General features: G+C 44.4%; 1 protein-coding gene and 1 long non-coding RNA gene across 2 annotated transcripts in view; one reads left to right on the top strand and one right to left on the bottom strand.

The window, feature by feature from the left end:
* The window catches only part of SYNPO2 (synaptopodin 2), a 232,752-nt gene extending 225,723 nt beyond the window's left edge, over positions 1-7,029 (top strand). Inside the window, exon 5 of the mRNA XM_030191795.1 lies at positions 5,171-7,029. Coding sequence (XP_030047655.1) covers positions 5,171-5,704 — 534 coding nt within the window. The 3' untranslated portion in view covers positions 5,705-7,029. The remainder of the gene's footprint in view (positions 1-5,170) is intronic.
* A 1,991-nt stretch (positions 7,030-9,020) lies between these two features.
* Positions 9,021-16,703, bottom strand: LOC115461749. Its single transcript, XR_003940758.1, has 3 exons — positions 16,570-16,703; positions 13,602-13,605; positions 9,021-9,032 (listed from the first exon to the last, which is right to left on the bottom strand). It is a non-coding gene; the product is annotated as an uncharacterized LOC115461749 (long non-coding RNA).
* Between the last annotated feature and the right edge of the window lie 1,177 nt (positions 16,704-17,880).

The following is a 17,880-nucleotide window of genomic DNA, read 5'->3' as shown; positions in this document are numbered from 1 at the left end:
CCCAAGGTGCAGCGCGCCCCCCCCCCCCCCCCCCGGTGCATGTTTACCCGTGTGCGCTCCTATTGGCTCCCTCCGAGTCCTCCGCTCGTTCCCTCCCTGCTGCTCCCTCTGCCCCGGCTCCTGCACGGCCGTTTGACCTCACTTCCGGCCGGCGGAGCAGAGAGCAGTGGAATGCCGTGGGGGACGCATCTCTGAGGGCCCTGTGATCGCCATTACCAGCAACCACATAACCACAGCAACCATCATCCAATCTACTGTTCTGGGGTGTCGTGGATTTCTAATTGACCATCATTACTGAGATAGGTGAGGGGGAGGCTGGGAGAGGCAAGGGCATGTGCTATGGGTGCCGTTTCCCGCCATTAGAAATAGCGGCAGCCATCTTAATTTACATAAGGTGGTCAGTTAGGCTAGTTAACCCCTAATTGCCTGCAGGGCTAACAGGCTATCTATAATTCTATCTTCTGTCACTGCCCCCCTGATGGAGAACCCAAAAAATAAAAAAACAAGGTTAAGTAAAGGAAGTGGTAGTAGCAGTTGCCTACCCTTTCAAGAGACATGGACCGAGATGTATGGCATTATAGAAAAAAATGGCAGATCATTTTGCGTTCTATGTACTGAAACGGTAGTAAGCAGAACGTGGAATATAAATAGACATTTTGAAACTAATCATTCCCAGCTCCTGAAAAAAAGTGAGGATGAAAGGAAGGAATACATTTCCAGGCAGCTACACTTTTATAAGAGCCAATCTAATTCCATCCTTACATTTGTAAAAGGTTCTACAAATTTAACATCTGCAAGTTTGAGCATTGCTCACTCCATAGCTCAGCATGGAAAAGCACTCAGTGAGGGAGGATTTATTAAAGAAACTCTCCTAAGATGTGCACCAGTTCTATTTCACGATATGCAGAATAAAGATGCAATTATTAAGAGAATATCTGAGTTACCAGGAAATTTGGAGTGCCTGGATCCGATTACCAGACACTTTTAGCACCCTGAAGAATATAGCAATGGCTTTACTCACAATTTTTCCCTCTACGTACTTTTGTGAAACCTTATTCTCAGTGTTAAATAATATCAAAACCAACAAAAGAAACAGATTGAAAGATGAAGTTAGTAGCGCATGCTTGGGCTTGAAGTGTACAAAATACCAACCTTCAATTGAAGATTTAGCCAATGAAATTCAGCAACAAAAAAGTCACTAATAGGCAGATTAGTTAAAGAATTCCCCCTCCCCCTCACTTATCTTAGTTCACGGCACCCCACACAAGTTAAATAATACCAAGACCAACAAAAGAAACCGATTGACAGATGAACAAAGAAGTCACTAAGCAGGTAAGTTAAATAATTAGTTTTTGGTTTATTAAATACAGTTATATATTACAATTATACATTTTTGTTATTTAAACTATAAGTATCGTGAAATTATGGTTTTTTTTATCGAAGTGACACACCACCCGAGTTATGCTCGGTTTTTTGGCGAATTTTGACACACCAAGCTCAAAAGGTTGCCCATCACTGGGATAGGAGGTAGTGTCCTATTGTGGATTAAAAACTGGTAAAAGATAGAAAACAGAGAGTAGAGTTACAGTCTGTATTCTCAATGGAGAAGGGTAGATAGTGGGGTTCCCCAGGGGTCTGTGCTGGGACCGCTGCTTTTTAATATATTCATAAATGATCTAGAGATAGGAGTAACTAGTGAGGTAATTAAATTTGCTGACGACACAAAGTTATTCAAAGTTGTTAAATCAGGAGAGGATTGTGAAAAATTAAAGAGGACCTTATGAGACTGGGAGACTGGGCATCTAAATGGCTGGCAGATGACCTTTAATGTGAGCAGGTGCAAAGTGATGCATGTGAGAAAGAGGAACCCGAATTATAGCTGTGTAATGCAAGGTTCCACGTTGTTGATGATACGTCGAAACCCGTTTAATGTGCTGTGGCAGTGCTAAGAAAGCAAATAGAATGTTAGGTATTATTAGGAAAGGAATGGAAAACAAAAATGAGGACGTTATAATACCTTTGTATCGTTCCATGGTGCGACCGCACCTCGAATATTGTGTTCAATTCTGGTTGCCGCATCTAAAAAAAGATATAGTGGAATTAGAAATGGTACAGAGAAGGGTGACGAAAATGATAAAGGGAATGGGAAGATTTCCCTATGAGGAAAGGCTGAAGTGCCTAGGGCTCTTCAGCTTGGAGAATAGGCGGCTGAGGGGAGATATGATAGAGTGGAGTGGAATGGGTAGACGTGAATCACTTGTTTACTCTTTCCAAAAATACTAGGACTAGGGGGCACACAATGAAGCTACAATGTAGTAAATTTAAATTTTAAAATGAATCGGAGAAAGTTTTTCTTCGCACATTGTGTAATTAAACTCTGGAATTTGTTGCCAGAGAATGTATTAAAAGCAGTTAGCTTAGCGAGGTTAAAAAAAGGTTTGGATGGCTTCCTAAAGGAAAAGTCCATAGACCATTATTAAAATGGACTTGGGGAAAATCCACTGCTTATTTCTAGGATAAGCAGCATAAAATATATTGTACTGTTTTGGGATCTTGTCAGGTACTTGAGACCTGGATTGGCTACTGTTAGAAATAGGATGCTGGGCTTGATGGACCTTCGGTCTGTCCCAGTATGGCAATTCTTATGTACTTAATGAATCGCCAGTCTATGCCATATCTAGGTGATTTAGAAACTTATCAATAAAAGAAAGGAACTCCATTCTAGTCCAGGAAAGAAACAGCATCAACCAGTCATTGACCAAAAAACAATAAAATACAATATAATACAGTTGAAACATGCTAGTGTCACCCATAACCCTGTCTCCAATATTACTCAACCCCAAAGGCCTCCAAAAATAAGTGAGTCTTTAACTTAGTCTTAAATATTTTGAAAGACAATTCTTGATGAACATCTAAAGGGATTTTATTCCAAAGACTTGGGGCCGCAAAGAAGAAATCACTGTGGACTCCCAGCATGCAATATTACTGAATACCAGGGATCCATGCCTAACTTACGTGCCAGAATTTACACCAGGTTTCAGTCAGTATAAGACCTCGTGTCCAAAGTTGGGCACAGAATTTGGATCCAATGCTATTCTACAAAGAGTGCTCAACCCAGAGTGCCTCTTATAGAATAGCGCTGGGTGCTGAATTTTTGGGCACCATTTATTGAATCTAGCTGATTGTGTATTGACTATTGTAACAGTATCCTATATGGCATAAGAGTCCCAGAAATCAAACGTCTTCAACAAGTTCAGATATAGCACTAAAACATCAAATGCTATCATATGACCTCTTTCTTGATTATTAATCCTCTGTTGTCCAATCAGACTCCTTAGATCCTCACAATCTAATTTGTTCATTGTCCCTTCCTTCCGTCAACTGTGCTATGAGTTTGTTCGGTCTAACATCCTCAGCATTTTAGGCCCCACGTTATGGAATGCTCTTCCTATCCATCTTCGTTTGGAACAGTCCCTTGATAAATTTAAGGCCAACTTAAAGGCATTCCTATTTACAGATGCCTTTTCAAACCATTAAGCACCTGGGAAGGAATCTCGGTTGTTGGGTGACGCCTGCTCTGTGTATCACCCCGTCTCTCCTTTTCCTTTCCTATTTTATGATGGAGTTTTTTTTTTCTTTCTTTTATGTTTACCTACTCCTTTTTTATTTATTTTCTTTCATAATTGATTTTATTGTAACCTGCTTAAGAAAGTTTATTCTTAGGTGGGATATCAAATTTTAAATAAACTTGAAACATATAGTTACTGGAAAATATTTAGAAAGAGAGGGAAGCTAGCACATTATGTGGAAAGCAAGTTAATTTTCTAGGATCAACAATTCAAGCACCTTGGTGTGTAGTAATAAAAGTACATTACGAGTCTAAACCCTAGGGTTGCATCTGTAAATGTAGGCTCTTATTTTCACTAGGCACTTAAATTTAGGATCCTAAACAGTGTTTGACAAGGGAACAGATTTAGGGCAGGGAACCAAGACATTAACGCTGACTCTGAGCCCTAAGCACCTGGCATAACAGCCTCAGAAAATGATTTTAGAAGACTTGCATGACCTTTGCACATGTAAGCAGCAGGTTTACATTTATAAATAACCCTGTGCATGCGAGTGGCAATTTTAGTAAAACTGCTGCTTCCATACCTGTACTCATGGCATGCACGGTTTTGAAGTGGATTTGGGGAACCTGGAAAGCATGTGTGTATTTCCTATGTATACTTGTAAAAATGTCCCTATTAGCTTTTATACCTGCTGCAAGGCACAGAGTAGTGTTGTTTGCACCTGGGGTTAGAGGAGTAATCGGGGAGGGGGGAGTGGATTCTGCATATATCTGTGATGTTCAAAGCCACCTAAAAGAACCAAAATGTGAGTTTTACTGCTCAACTCCTTAATCGACACCTTTTGGACACAGTTTGTTGAAATCCAATATTTCCACACACAAGCCGCAAACATCATCCTTTACACGTCTACCTGCTGCTACTTCTGCATTCAGAGCCCTGAGCAGTGTCACTCTTTTTTGGAACATGTATTTCATGAAATGGCTGTTAGCGGTCTGCATACCTATAAATGCATAGATGTAGCAACTCTGCCTTCAGTTTACCTTTTCTAGAACACTTTTTGTCATTTTGAACTCCACTTTTCCAACTCATCTGGCCAAACGTTAAGTGGTTAGAGGCACTTTTAAATGTTCATTGGATAGCGCTGATATTCAGGTCTGTCTGCTGAGGAAAAATCACTGTTGAGATATTCAGTAATGCTAATTAACAATCCAGGTTTTTATTAACTTTAACCAGATATGCCCCAGCTGAATAACCCCTGTAGCAATCCAGCAGTATGTTAGTGGGAGCTGGTACTGACCCCGTGTCCTGGGATGCATTTGGGATAATTGTTATAAGTTTTTATTCCATTGCTGTATGTTTCATATAGAATGAAAATAAATGCATACTAAGTCCCAACATTAACTTAATTGAAACTGAAGGCTGATGTTCATAGTAGGCCATTAGACACCCCAGAAAACTTTTCACACAGCTGGGATGTTAATCCCATTGCACTATGTAAATTGTAGAACATAAGAGTAGCCTCTAACACATTTCTTAAATCCTTTCTTGTGTAATGCTTTTGATGACACATAAAAAGTAATTAATGCTTTCTTTATTTCTAGGATATAGATGGTGCTCTGTCACTTTCCTTTCCTGGTCGCCGATCAGCACCAGGCTACCTACAGCGCACGATGTCTGTGAGCTCGCCTGCTCCCGGATACTCCAGCCAAGTTTCTGATCCTGTTGGCCGGAGGCTGTCTCCGTGGGAAGCAGCAGCAAAGTCTTCTCTTGGGTTTGTGGATGATGCTTTTGGTCCCAGAAACATTCAGGCATCTATTGCTGCTAACGTGGTATCTGCAGCACGACGCAAAACTCTGCCGGAGCCTCCAGAAGCCTGGAAGCAGCGAGTCTCCTACACGACCCCTAGCGCATTTCCCAGTGCGGGCCTGGGTATAAGAAGGCAGCCAGGGGTAGTGTCACCTCCAAGAAGTAGTGTGTCTGCCCCGAGTGCATCACTTCAATGGAGGCATCCATACCGCAGTCAGCACTCTCTCACCTATCCTGGTATGGCTCGCATGGAGGCCAGGTCTGAGTATTTCCTGTCGTCCCTGCCCGATTCAAGCTACAACCCCTATCCCAGGGCATGGAGACACTAAGAACCAGTTGCCAAGCCATCAACGGTGGAGAAAGTGCTCTGTACTGGATAAAAGTGAAAGGATAGAGCTGGGACTGATACAGACTCCTCATAATGTTTTATAGGTTCAGTGCTTTAAAAAGAAATCACCATCTTCCCAATGCAAATTGAAAAGAAGAAACATGTATGTGCGTTTAGATGGGGACAGGAGTGAGGGGTTCCGAATGTATCAATGCCTGCAGCTTGGGCATTCGTGCTCCCAGTATTTTGTTTAAGATGTCGTTTTGGCTCATAAGGAGATTTCATACAGTCCAGCAGCTCCCTATCCTGTGCCTGGATATTCATCACTTCTAACTTTCGGCTCAGTGCCTGGCTGTTTACACACTTATATGTCAGCAGTATCCTGTCTAGCAGGAGCTGGAGTTGGAGAAAAGTTAGGGATAGGGAAACCAGAGGGAACATTTACACAGTGCAAGCTGATCTCCCCAGTCCAATACACACATACACAACACAAAGAAAAAGCAGGAAGGAGAGTGTCATGAGGTACCGACTCGCTTCCCACATTAAAGCTGAGGGAATGCTCCCCCCCCCCCCTACACACACACACCAAAAATATTGTCCTGAGCAGCGAAGGGGTGCAGAGCAAGTTAGCAGAATGTAAGTGCATGGCACTGGAAGTCTGTAGAAGGCACAGAGTATGAACTACAGTGATTCCAGGCATGGAAACAGGATACTGAGCTTGATGGACGTTCTTATGTTCCTCTGTCACAGAAAGAAAATGAACATTTCAAGGAGTTATCCCCAAAACTTTTCTCAAACAAATTTCAAATGCATCCCCTTGCAGTTGCAGAGGCATGTGCCAATAGCACCTGAAGCTCTTTGTGTGTTGGTGACGACCATGGGGAGCTGTGTTCTTGCACATGACCTCGGTGTATCTCCCACAGAACACGAGACAGAACTGATGCATGTTATCAGTTAGCAGCCCTGACTTTTACAGTTGCAATTATCATATCAGAAAATTAATTGGTGATTTAAACAGAATTCTCACAATTCCCCCAAGTTGTATGTTTCTGTTTCCCTAGAAGCCTCTGTCCTTTTCTTCATCCCATCCTACTGTTATCAGGGAGCTATCATATAGATCTCTCCATACTCCTTCCCTTTAAAAAAAAAATCTTTCCCTAATTTCTCCCTTGGTGGTCTCTGGGAACCTTGCCCTCCATTTTAGCATGATGGTACAGGATGCCCTCGAAGGGCACCTCTTTCACACTGAAGAATCGGGGCTACTTGTAAGTTGGCAAGTTTTTTTTTGTTACATTTGTACCCTGCGCTTTCCCATTCATGGCAGGCTCAATGCAGCTTACATGGGGCAATGGAGGGTTAAGTGACTTGCCCAGAGTCACAAGGAGCTGCCTGTGCCTGAAGTGGGAATTGAACTCAGTTCCCCAGGAACAAATTTTGTGCATATCACCTCTGTGGCATGCTCAGAACCAATCATTACCAATAGGCAGTGGAAGTCTGAATCAGACTCCCCCATCTTGTAGTGATAGTAATCATGATCAAGCATCATCAAGTCAAGGATGACTCCTGGTGACCATATAAATTGACTTTCTCCAGTGTCTTCTGTTTTTATCTGAAGGTTACTCGATGGCATATTGATAGTTGATGCAACAGAATCAATCCATCTTGCTGCTGATCTTCTTTCAGCCTTGCCAAACATAATACTCTTCTCTAAGGAACCAGGTCATCGCATAATCCCCTGGATTCTATATAGTGTGACTTGAGTTGCGTGCGCAAATCTGGTCATATTCTGGTTTTGCATGTGCAATTAGCTTAATAAGCCATTCAGTGCCAATAATTGAACTTAACAAGCAATTAATTGACACTAATTGGCTTTAATTACAAGCTACACGCACAAATATCTAACAGTATTCTGAAAAGTGATGTGCGTAAATTCTAAGATGTGGATCTGAAAAGGGGGTGTGGCCATGGATGGGTCATGGGCATTCCTATAATCTACGTGCACTGAATATGCTTAATTTAGGCAGCATTTATACCAGGTTTTCATTGGCATAAATGACCATGACTAAATATTCTTTAAACTACACCCAGGTTTAGGCATATTCTATTAACCACACCTAAATTTAGGTGCGGTTTATATAATATACCTAGGTGGGGGGTTTTCAGTGCCAATTTCTTGGGCAGAATATATAGAATCTAGCCCAATATGTCCAAAATAACAATAGTTTGAATCTTGTTATTTGGGCTTCAAGTGAGAGCTCAGGTTTGATGTGCTCCAGGGTCCAGCTGTTTTCTTTCAGCTGTTCATGGTATTTGCAAGATTTGCTACAAACACCACATCTCAAATGCACCAGTACCTTTTCTGTCCTGTTTCTTGATGGTCCAACTCTTTCATTCATAGAGTATAATAGAAAAAAACAAACATGGTATGTAGAATTTGGACCTTTGTTTGTAAGGACAATCGTTGCTCTTATAAATGTTCTCTAAGCCCTTCATTGCAGCTCTAGCAAGTGCCAATCACCGTTGTATTTCTTGACTGCTGGAGTCCTTCTCGTTGATCCCAGGAGGCCGAAACTGTCCATCAAGTCTGGCGATTGCACCTGTTGTCATAAATTTGTCTTGTTTAGGTTTAGATACAATCCCATTCTTTCACCTTTTTTTTAACTTTGATCAGCAGGATCATTAAGTCTTCTTCACTTTCTGCTATAAGTGTGGTGTCATCATGTTCCTTTCTCTTATTTTCAATCCACTTTCATCATCTTGCAGTCCAGCTTCTCTTGTGATACATTCGGCATACGAGTCAAACAGATATGGTGAAAGCCTTGTCTTCATCCTTTGTATACTAAAACCCAAACTTTTGTAAAATACAGCAATATTGCCTAAAATGAAGATACATGCCTGTAGCAGGTATTCTCTGAGGACAGCAGGCTCCATATTGTTATGTGTGGGTCATCGTCCGCAACGGCCCAGGAGACCGGAATTCTTCCTTAGAAAAAACTAGAAGCTTTAAGCGTGCTCGCCCGTGCAGGCCGGTGCGTACCGCGCATGCGCAAGCCGCTTCCAGCCCACGACACGAGCGTGACTAAACCAGTTATATAGAAAGCAAACACGAGAAAAACAGACAACTCCAACAGGGAGGAGGGAGGGTTGTAAGAATATGGAGCCTGCTGTCCTCGGAGAATACCTGCTACAGGTATGTATCTTCATTTTCTCCGAGGACAAGCAGGCTCCATCTTCTTACGTGTGGGGTATCCCTAGCCCCCAGGCTCACTCAAAACAATGAATATTGGTCAATTGGGCCTCGCAACGGTGAGGACATAACTGAGATTGACCTGAAAATAAACACAACTAAGTGAGAGTGAGCCTGGAACAGAACAGAAATGGGCCTAGGAGGGTGGAGTTGGATTCTAAACCCCAAACAGATTCTGTAACACCAACTGCCCAAACCGTCTGTCGCGTCGGGTAGCCTGCTGAAGGCAGTAGTGAGATGTGAATGTGTGGATAGATGACCACGTTGCAGCCTTGCAAATTTCTTCAATGGAGGCTGACTTTAAGTGAGCCACTGATGCGGCCATGGCTCTAACATTGTGAGCCGTGACATGGCCCTCTAAAGCCAACCCAGCTTGGGCATAAGTGAAGGAAATGCAATCTGCTAGCCAGTTGGAGATGGTGCGTCTTCCGATGGCAACTCCCATCCTGTTGGGATCAAAAGAAACAAACAACTGGGTGGACCAAGGTGTGCAACTTGTCCTCACCAGGATGGGTGTGTGGACGGGGAAAGAATGTTGGCAAGACAATTGACTGGTTCAGATAGCACTCCGACACCACCTTCGGCAAGAATTTAGGATGAGTGCGGAGGACTACTCTGTTATGATGAAATTTAATATAAGGCGCATGGACTACCTGGGCTTGGAACTCACTGACTCTACGAGCTGAAGTAACATCCACCAAGAAAATGACCTTCCAGGTCAAATACTTCAGATGGCAGGAATTCAGTGGCTCAAAAGGAGCTTTCATCAGCTGGGTGAGAACGACGTTGAGGTCCCATGACACTGGTGGAGGTTTGACAGGGGGCTTTGACAAAAGCAAACCTCTCATGAAGCGAACAACTAAAGGCTGTCCAGAGATAGGCTTACCCTCTACACATTGATGATAAGCACTGATTGCACTAAGATGGACTCTTACTGAGTTAGTCTTAAGACCAGACTCTGATAAGTGTAGAAGGTATTCAAGCAGTGTTCATGTAGGACAAGAAAAAGGATCTAGGGCCTTACTGTCACACCAGACGGCAAACCTCCTCCATTTAAAAGAATAACTCTTTTTCGTGGAATCTTTCCTGGAAGAAAGCAAGACTTGGGAGACACCCTCTGAAAGACCTAAAGAGGCAACTTCTAAGTTCTCAACATCCAGGCCGTGAGAGCCAGCGACTGGAGGTTGGGATGTAGAAGCGACCTCTTGTTCTGGGTGATGAGGGTCGGAAAACACTCCAATCTCCATGGTTCTTCGGAGGACAAGTCCAGAAGAAGAGGGAACTATATCTGACAGGGGCAGAAAGGTGCTATCAGAATCATGGTTCAGCGGTCTTGCCTGAGTTTCAGTAAAGTCTTCCCTACTAAAGGTATGGGAGAATATGCATACAGAAGGCTTGTCCCCCAATGTAGGAGAAAGGCATCTGATGCTAGTCTGTCGTGGGCCTGAAGCCTGGAACAGAATTGAGGTACCTTGTGATTGGTCTGAGTGGCAAAAAGATCCACTGAGGGGGTGCCCCACGCTCGGAAGATCTTTCGGACAACGTCCATGTTCAGTGACCACTCGTGAGGTTGCATTATCCTGCTCAACTTGTCGGCCAGACTGTTGTTTACGCCTGCCAGATACGTGGCTTGGAGAAGCATGCCGTGCTGGTGCGCCCAAAGCCACATCCTGACGGCTTCCTGACACAGAGGGTGAGATTCGGTGCCCCCCTGCTTGTTGGTGTAATACATCGCAACCTGATTGTCTGTCTGAATTAGGATAATTTGAATGGACAGCCGGTCTCTGAAAGCCTTTAGAGTGCTCCAGATCGCTCGCAATTCCAGGAGATTGATCTGAAGACCTTTTTCCTGGAAGGACCAAGCTCCTTGAGTGTGAAGCCCATCTACATGAGCTCCCCATCCCAGGAGGGATGCATCCATCGTCAGCACTTTTTGTGGCTGAGGAATTTGGAATGGATGTCCCAAGGTCAAATTGGAGCGAATGGTCCACCATTGTAGGGAATTGCAAAAATCGGTGGAAAGATGAATGACATCCTCTAGATCCTCTGTAGTCTGACACCACTGGGAAGCTAGGGTCCATTGAGCTGATCTCATATGTAGACGTGCCATGGGAATCACATGAACTGTAGAGGCCATGTGGCCGAGAAGCCTCAACATTTGCCGAGCTGTGATCTGTTGAGATGTTTGAGCTGAGCACACTAAGGCCAGAAGATTGTCTGTCCTTGCCTTGGGGAGATAAGCTCAAGACGTCCGTGTGTTCAACAGAGCTCCTATGAATTCCAATTTCTGTACTGGAACTAGGTGGGACTTGGGATAATTTATTACAAACCCCAGCAGTTCGAGCAGTTGAATAGTACGCTGCATGGATCGTAGAACTCCTGCCTCTGTGGTGTTCTTTACCAGCCAATCATCGAGCTAAGGGAACACATGCACTCCCAATCTGCATAGCAATGCTGTGACAACTGCCAAGCACTTTGTAAAGACCCTGGGTGCAGATGCTGGACCAAAGGGCAGTATGCAGTACTGAAAGTGCTGAGTTCCCAGACGAAATCGAAGGTACTTCCTGGAAGCACCGAGATGTGAGTATAGGCATGCTTTAAGTCCAGAGAGCATAGCCAATCGTTTTCCTGAATCATGGGAAGAAGGGTGCCCAGGGAAAGCATCCTGAACTTTTCTCGGACTAGAAATTTGTTCAGGGCCCTTAGGTCTAGGATGGGACCCATCCCCCCTGTCTTCTTTTCCACAAGGAAGTACCTGGAATAGAATCCCAGCCCTTCTTCCCCTGGTGGAACGGGTTCGACCGCACTGGCCTTTAGAAGGGCGGAGAGTTCCTCTGCAAGTACCTGCTTGTGCTGGGAGCTGAAGGATTGAGCTCCCGGTGGGCAATTTGGAGGTTTTGCTTCCAGACTGAGAGCGTATCCTAACCGGACTATTTGAAGAACCCACCTATCGGAGGTTATAAGAGGCCACCTTTGGTGAAAAAATATCAACCACTCCCCAACAGGCAGATCGTCCAGAACAGATACTCTTACCTCGGCTATGCTGCTCCGGAGCCAGTCAAAAACCCGTCCCTTGTTTTTGCTGGGGAGCAGGAGGGGCCTTCGGCGCATGCCGCTGACGAGAGCGAGCCTGCTGGGAGCGAGCTTGAACAGGCTGTCGAAAGGTAGGAGTGTACCTACGCCTATTATAGGAATAGGGAGCACTCCTCCTCCCTCCAAAAAACCTCCTAGAGGAGGAGGGAGTAGCAGAAGGCATCCGGCGGGAGAGAGAATCTATAGCATCATGATGCTTCTTGAGGGTATCGACCATATCCTCAACCTTCTCTCCAAAAAGGTTATCCCTTTGGCAAGGAACATCCGCTGGGTCTTGAGCAGCTACTCGGGATGCGGCATCAAAAGTGTCGTAAGCCCCCCTGGCCAGGAATTTGCGACACGCCTTCTCCTGCCTGACCACCTGGTGAAAAGGTTCAACAAGCTCCGGAGGAAGAGCTTCAACTAAACTAGACAGTTGCTTAACCGAGTTCCGTAAGTGAATGCTGGTGTACAGCTGGTATGTTTGGATCTTGGCAGCGAGCATTCCAGACTGATACATACGCCTCTCAAAAGAATCCAAGGTCCTAGACTCTTTGCCCAGGGGCGCCGAGGCATAGTCTCTAGTACTCTTGGCTCTTCTGAGAGCAGAGTCCACCACCATAGAATCATGAGGAAGTTGGGCCTTCACCATCACAGGCTCACCGTGGACTCTGTACTGGGATTCGGACTTCTTGTTGACAACTGAATTAGAGAGAGGGCAAGACCAATTCCGCAACATCACTTCCCTGAGTGTATTGTGCAGGGGGGCCATTGCAACCTCTGCAGGTGGAGAAGGATAATCCAGGACCTCGAACATCTCAGCCCTGGGCTCATCCACAGCCTCCATGGGAAATGGAATGTCCTTAGACATTTCCTGCACAAAAGATGAAAAAGAAAGACTCTCAAGTGGAGATTGTCTAACTTCAATAGGCAGAGTAGGATCAGAAGGAAGCCCTTGGGAGTCTTCTTCCGAAAAATACCTGGGGTCTTCCTCCTCTCCCCATGAGTGATCCTCTTCGGTATTGGACAAAAGCTCTTGAAGAGCAGCCCGAACCTGAGCCTGTCTCGACTTTGAGGATCGACGTCCTCGTGGAGGATGTCGAGAAGTCGACTCCTGCCTGGACTCCGGCGAAGCTTCCTCCACCAACGTCGAGGGAGAGTCAACCCGGGTGGTAACCAGCACCGGTACCGCAGGGGGGATATGATTGAGGTCTATAAAATCTTGAGTGATGAAGAACGAGTAGAAGTGAGTCGAATTTTCACTCTTTCAAAAAGTACAAAGACAAGGGGACATGCATTGAAATTACATGGAAATACTTTTAAAACAACTAAGAGGAAATATTTTTTCACTCAAAGAATAGTTAATCGCTGCTGGAGGATATGGTAAGTGTGGTCGGCATACCTAGGTTTAAAAAAGGTTTGGACAAGTTCCTGGAGGAAAAGTCCATAGCCTGTTATTAAGATAGCCATGGGGGAAGCCACTTCTTGCCCCGGGACTGGTAGCATGGAATGTTGCTACTAATTAGGTTTCTGTCAGGGTACTTGTGACATGGACTAGCCACTGTTGGAGGCAGGATACTGGACTAGATGGACCATTGGTCTGACCCAGTGTGGCTATTTGGATGTTCTTATGTTCCCTATCCAAGCACCCACAGAAGAACATGACTCCCATATCATGTATACACAGAAAGGGTATGGCTTCCCTATACAGGCACACAACACGGAGCTTGTGGAGAATGGACTTTGTTATCTTGGCATAAATGAAGGGTGTGTTATCCCTATCCCAGCACACATATGGAGGAAATGGTTTCCTTATTCAAATACACATGTGGAGTGTATGACTTCACTATCCCAGAACACATGGAAAATGGAGATTCCCTATTCATGAAGGTCACAGCTTCCCTATTCCACAATAGCCTAAAGCTGGTGAAGCGCTAATATTCAATGCGAGGTAGCTGGCTATCTCAGCTGAATATTAGCTCTTAGTGGCTAGCCTGGTCACCAACATAGCCAGTTGGAGCCAATATTCATTGACTAAGTTTAATAGCCAAATAGATCTCTGTAAATGGCAGGTCTATCTTTGGCCTCTATAACTTAGCTGGTTTAGATTGCCCCCCCCCCCCCCCCCCAGAAATTCGATGTCGGTCGCTGGATATGGCCCGGCATTGAATTTCCGGGTTCGATGATAACCAAGGGAGGCAATCCTGCTAACTCCACGGTCTGAAAATCAGCCCCATGGAGGCTGTGATTCCGTATTACGGTGCTTCTCTAGCTCAGCACATGGATGGGGGGGGGGGGGGGGCAGGCAAATCTTCCTTATCCCAGTATATAGGTGGATGGCAGGCCTTTCTCATCTCAGCACATAGGCGGAGGGTAGGGAGATCCTAGGATTCCCCTGAGGATTTTGCATGGTGTGAATGAAAGTCCCTGTTATGTGGTAATGGTTGGAGTCATATAATGGAAAACAAACCAGCAGATATTGTAAGCGGAGCTGCTGCTGTGGGAATGCTGACTCCTTCACACCCACAGATGGAAGGACGGGCAGGCTGGAAGCAGTAAACCCTGTGGTCAGCAGTTCAACTGTGGCATGTAAATCAATTTAGTGCCACTAGGATAATGCAGATCAGGAACATGACAGTGAATATGGACCTCAGTGCCCTTCTAGTCTGCCTGTACCTAATATCCTTCATATACATAAGAGGAGGAATATATAATCAGCGAAACACTGGAAGGGTTTCAGTGAGGACTCACCCCAGTCCTGCCCACATGAACATGGGCAAAATGTATACGTGCTGAATCACATCATTTAACCTTCCAGTATGACTGAATAAAACTCAATAATGAGAAACTAATGAGTATTTTTGCAATTGGCAATCGAATTCAGTGGTTCAGCGGTGTTTGAAGGACACTGTGGATATCATTTTGGGGCTTCTTCTGTTTCTAATGATCTGGAACTGCTCCTGATGAAGAAACATCGAAACGGAGCTTCTGTTGAGCAGCCACCCATGTCTTTTTACAGATAAGTCAAGTTATTAGCCTTCATTTAGATTGTTTATCTCACCATTGAAGGCGTTTGTACTAGCTTTACACAGAGTGGGACTGAATTTGACTTTGGACACTTAGTAGTTTCACATTTTTGAGTTTTATTCTGACATACTGGAAGGTTAAATGATGTGAGTGACACATATATATTTTGTCTATGTTCATGCAGGCACATTAGCCTCCAAATTCTATAAAGGCGCTTTAAGTTGTGTGCGCTAATGTGACCGCATGACCAAACTGCGTGCACAACTTAATTGATTAATAAGCCTATCAGCACTGATAATTGGTACTTGACCAGTTAGCAGCGCTAATTGGCTTTAATTACAATTTACACGCACAACTTTCTAGGCGTAATCTTTAAAGTGGTGCACTTAAATTCTAACACGCGCAGCTGAAAAGGGGGCATGGTCACAGGTGTGAAATGGGCAGGTCATGGGTGTTTCAAAAAACTATGGAATATACCCGATCTGCACCTACATTAGACGCCTGGTTTTAGGTGGTGTAAATGGGTCTGCCTAAATTTTAGTCAGAAGAATGGCGTGTGAGCATATTCTAACTTTTGGCGTAGTTTATAGAATCACACTAAGTGCCATTTATAGAGTTTTGCCCTATATGAACTGCTCAAGGACTGAGGCAGGTCTTCACTGAAACCCTTCCAATTTTTCATTCATTATTTATTCCCCTCTTTTGTTATACTAGTCACTGCCCTTTTGTTATTGGTTCTTAATATCCTTCAGCCAGGCTTTCAAGAAGCCTGGTACATTCCTACACTGACCTCTAAGACAAAGCTTTTTCTATCTTTCTCTAGCTGCAGCATTAAAGTTTACTGAACTTGACACTACAAGACAAATCAGAAGCTCAAAGCCAAATGGTTGTTCTGTGCCACTGAATGGAAAAAGATGTAAAGTTTCCGTAATGGTGGGAGGCAAAGAGACTGTAATGTTAGACTGTGCATGTGAACATTGGCCCTGTCAGTCACACACAGCTAAAGCAGACACTGGTACACTTTTCCATGGAATAATCGCCAGCCCTGCCTTAATCTCTGCGCAGTGAGGCCAGCGAGCCTCATCTACAACCCCAGTGGAGACACTAAATATAGTCATGTGTGTGTCAGAGAGAGCCAGAGGCAGACGCTGGGGGAGAATGAGACAGCAGAGAGAGGGCAATAAGTAGAAAGACAGGAGAGAGAGAAAGGCAGAGGTGAATTGCTTTGGACTCTCTCTCTTGCTGCGGCTTTTCATGCTGATTTATTAATAAAAATATTATGGTGGAGAGGACTGCAGGTTCCAGAAGATAATGTTTTCATATCTTGTTCCAGTGTAAGGCATGTCAGCCTTCCTGCCTATCTTCACAGCCTTTGTAGTGACATAACCTTAAGTGTGCCACACATGAGAAAACTCTCTGACATCCCTTGCTTATATTGTATTAACTCCTGTCCATGCAGCTCATCTGTTTCTTGTTTGCTGTTGACTCCTGCCCTGGGCTTCAGAGTGGTCAGCAGTTACTTACAGTCCTATTTTACCACCACTGCGAACCTTCAGGGAATTTTCACCTCACTCAGCTCTTTGTTCACTGCAAAAACTACAGAAGGGTAACTATATTCCAAAGGGTTGTACTCCTGTCTCACTTAATAAAATGATTTTACCAAGCACTGGAGTGAGGAAGTGGTCTTTTCACTGTTTACCTCCCTGTTCTGACTTTCAGAATATTTGCAATCTCTTTTCTATAGGACAAGAGCCTCCAGGAGGTCATGCTAAGGAGAAGGTGAGGTGGGAATGAAGTATGTCAGAAGCAGGAGATCCCTTCCTCATACTTCTCAGAAACCAAACACAGATACGTTACAGACATGAACACACAGATAATCGTAGATATGTAAATAGTTCACACTTATATATGCAGATACACATACACACAACATCTATAGGGTGAATATTTAAACCCAGCGCTCAGCACTTCAGCTGTGGCATGTAAATCAATTCAGTGCCACTGTCCCCCCTCATTTTGTCTAAACTTAGGCGCCAAATGTGCGCATAAGATACAGAATACTAACACATGTGTCAATGTTTATTAACCCACATGAAGTGTGTGTCTAGCAACCATGCAGGTTAATAACAGTCACACATGTAAGTTATAGAATATGGCTGAATGTGTGTCTAGCACTCATGTGGTTTAATAACATGAAGAGGGAGAGATGCTGGACCGCCAAAGAAGATAATCGTAGATATGTAAATAGTTCACACTTATATATGCAAACACTCATTAGAAAACATAAACTCATGAAATTGTGAATAAACCAAAACCTCCAGAAGCTTAGCCATCCATGGAATCCCAGCCACAGGTTATCAACCACAGATAAATCTACACTAGGACACTTGGGAATAGAAGTAAGCAGAATAGTAGAGACAGACTCCAGAGAGATCCCATCTGTCATAAATGATTCCATTAAAGCAGTTAACCAAGTGATTACATTTAAAGGAATATTACCTAAGAGGTAAGAAGGCCAGAGACAATAGTTGTATCAAACCCGTGCCCTGCCTGCCTGCCGCCGAGAGACCTGCTCTGTCTCGTCGGCAAACATTTAAGCAGTGCACAGAGGCTGCCCACTGAGGTCCCGCCCACTTCCGGTCTCCCCGCCAATGCCGCTGAGGGTCTCCCTTCCTCGTCACCTGGGAAAGCGGGGAAGCCGGAAGCGGAAGGGCGATTCAGGCCAGGGGCCAACACGAGGCAGCCGCCATGTTAGGTTCGGCTGCTCCGTATTTGCGTCGCTGGCCTCCTTGAATATTACCTAAGAGGTAAGAAGGCCAGAGACAATAGTT

The sequence above is a fragment of the Microcaecilia unicolor genome, chromosome 2 (assembly GCF_901765095.1).
Source record: "Microcaecilia unicolor chromosome 2, aMicUni1.1, whole genome shotgun sequence".
In the NCBI taxonomy this organism is placed as follows: Eukaryota; Metazoa; Chordata; class Amphibia; order Gymnophiona; family Siphonopidae; genus Microcaecilia; species Microcaecilia unicolor.
This window is presented reverse-complemented; position numbering and strand designations above follow the sequence as displayed.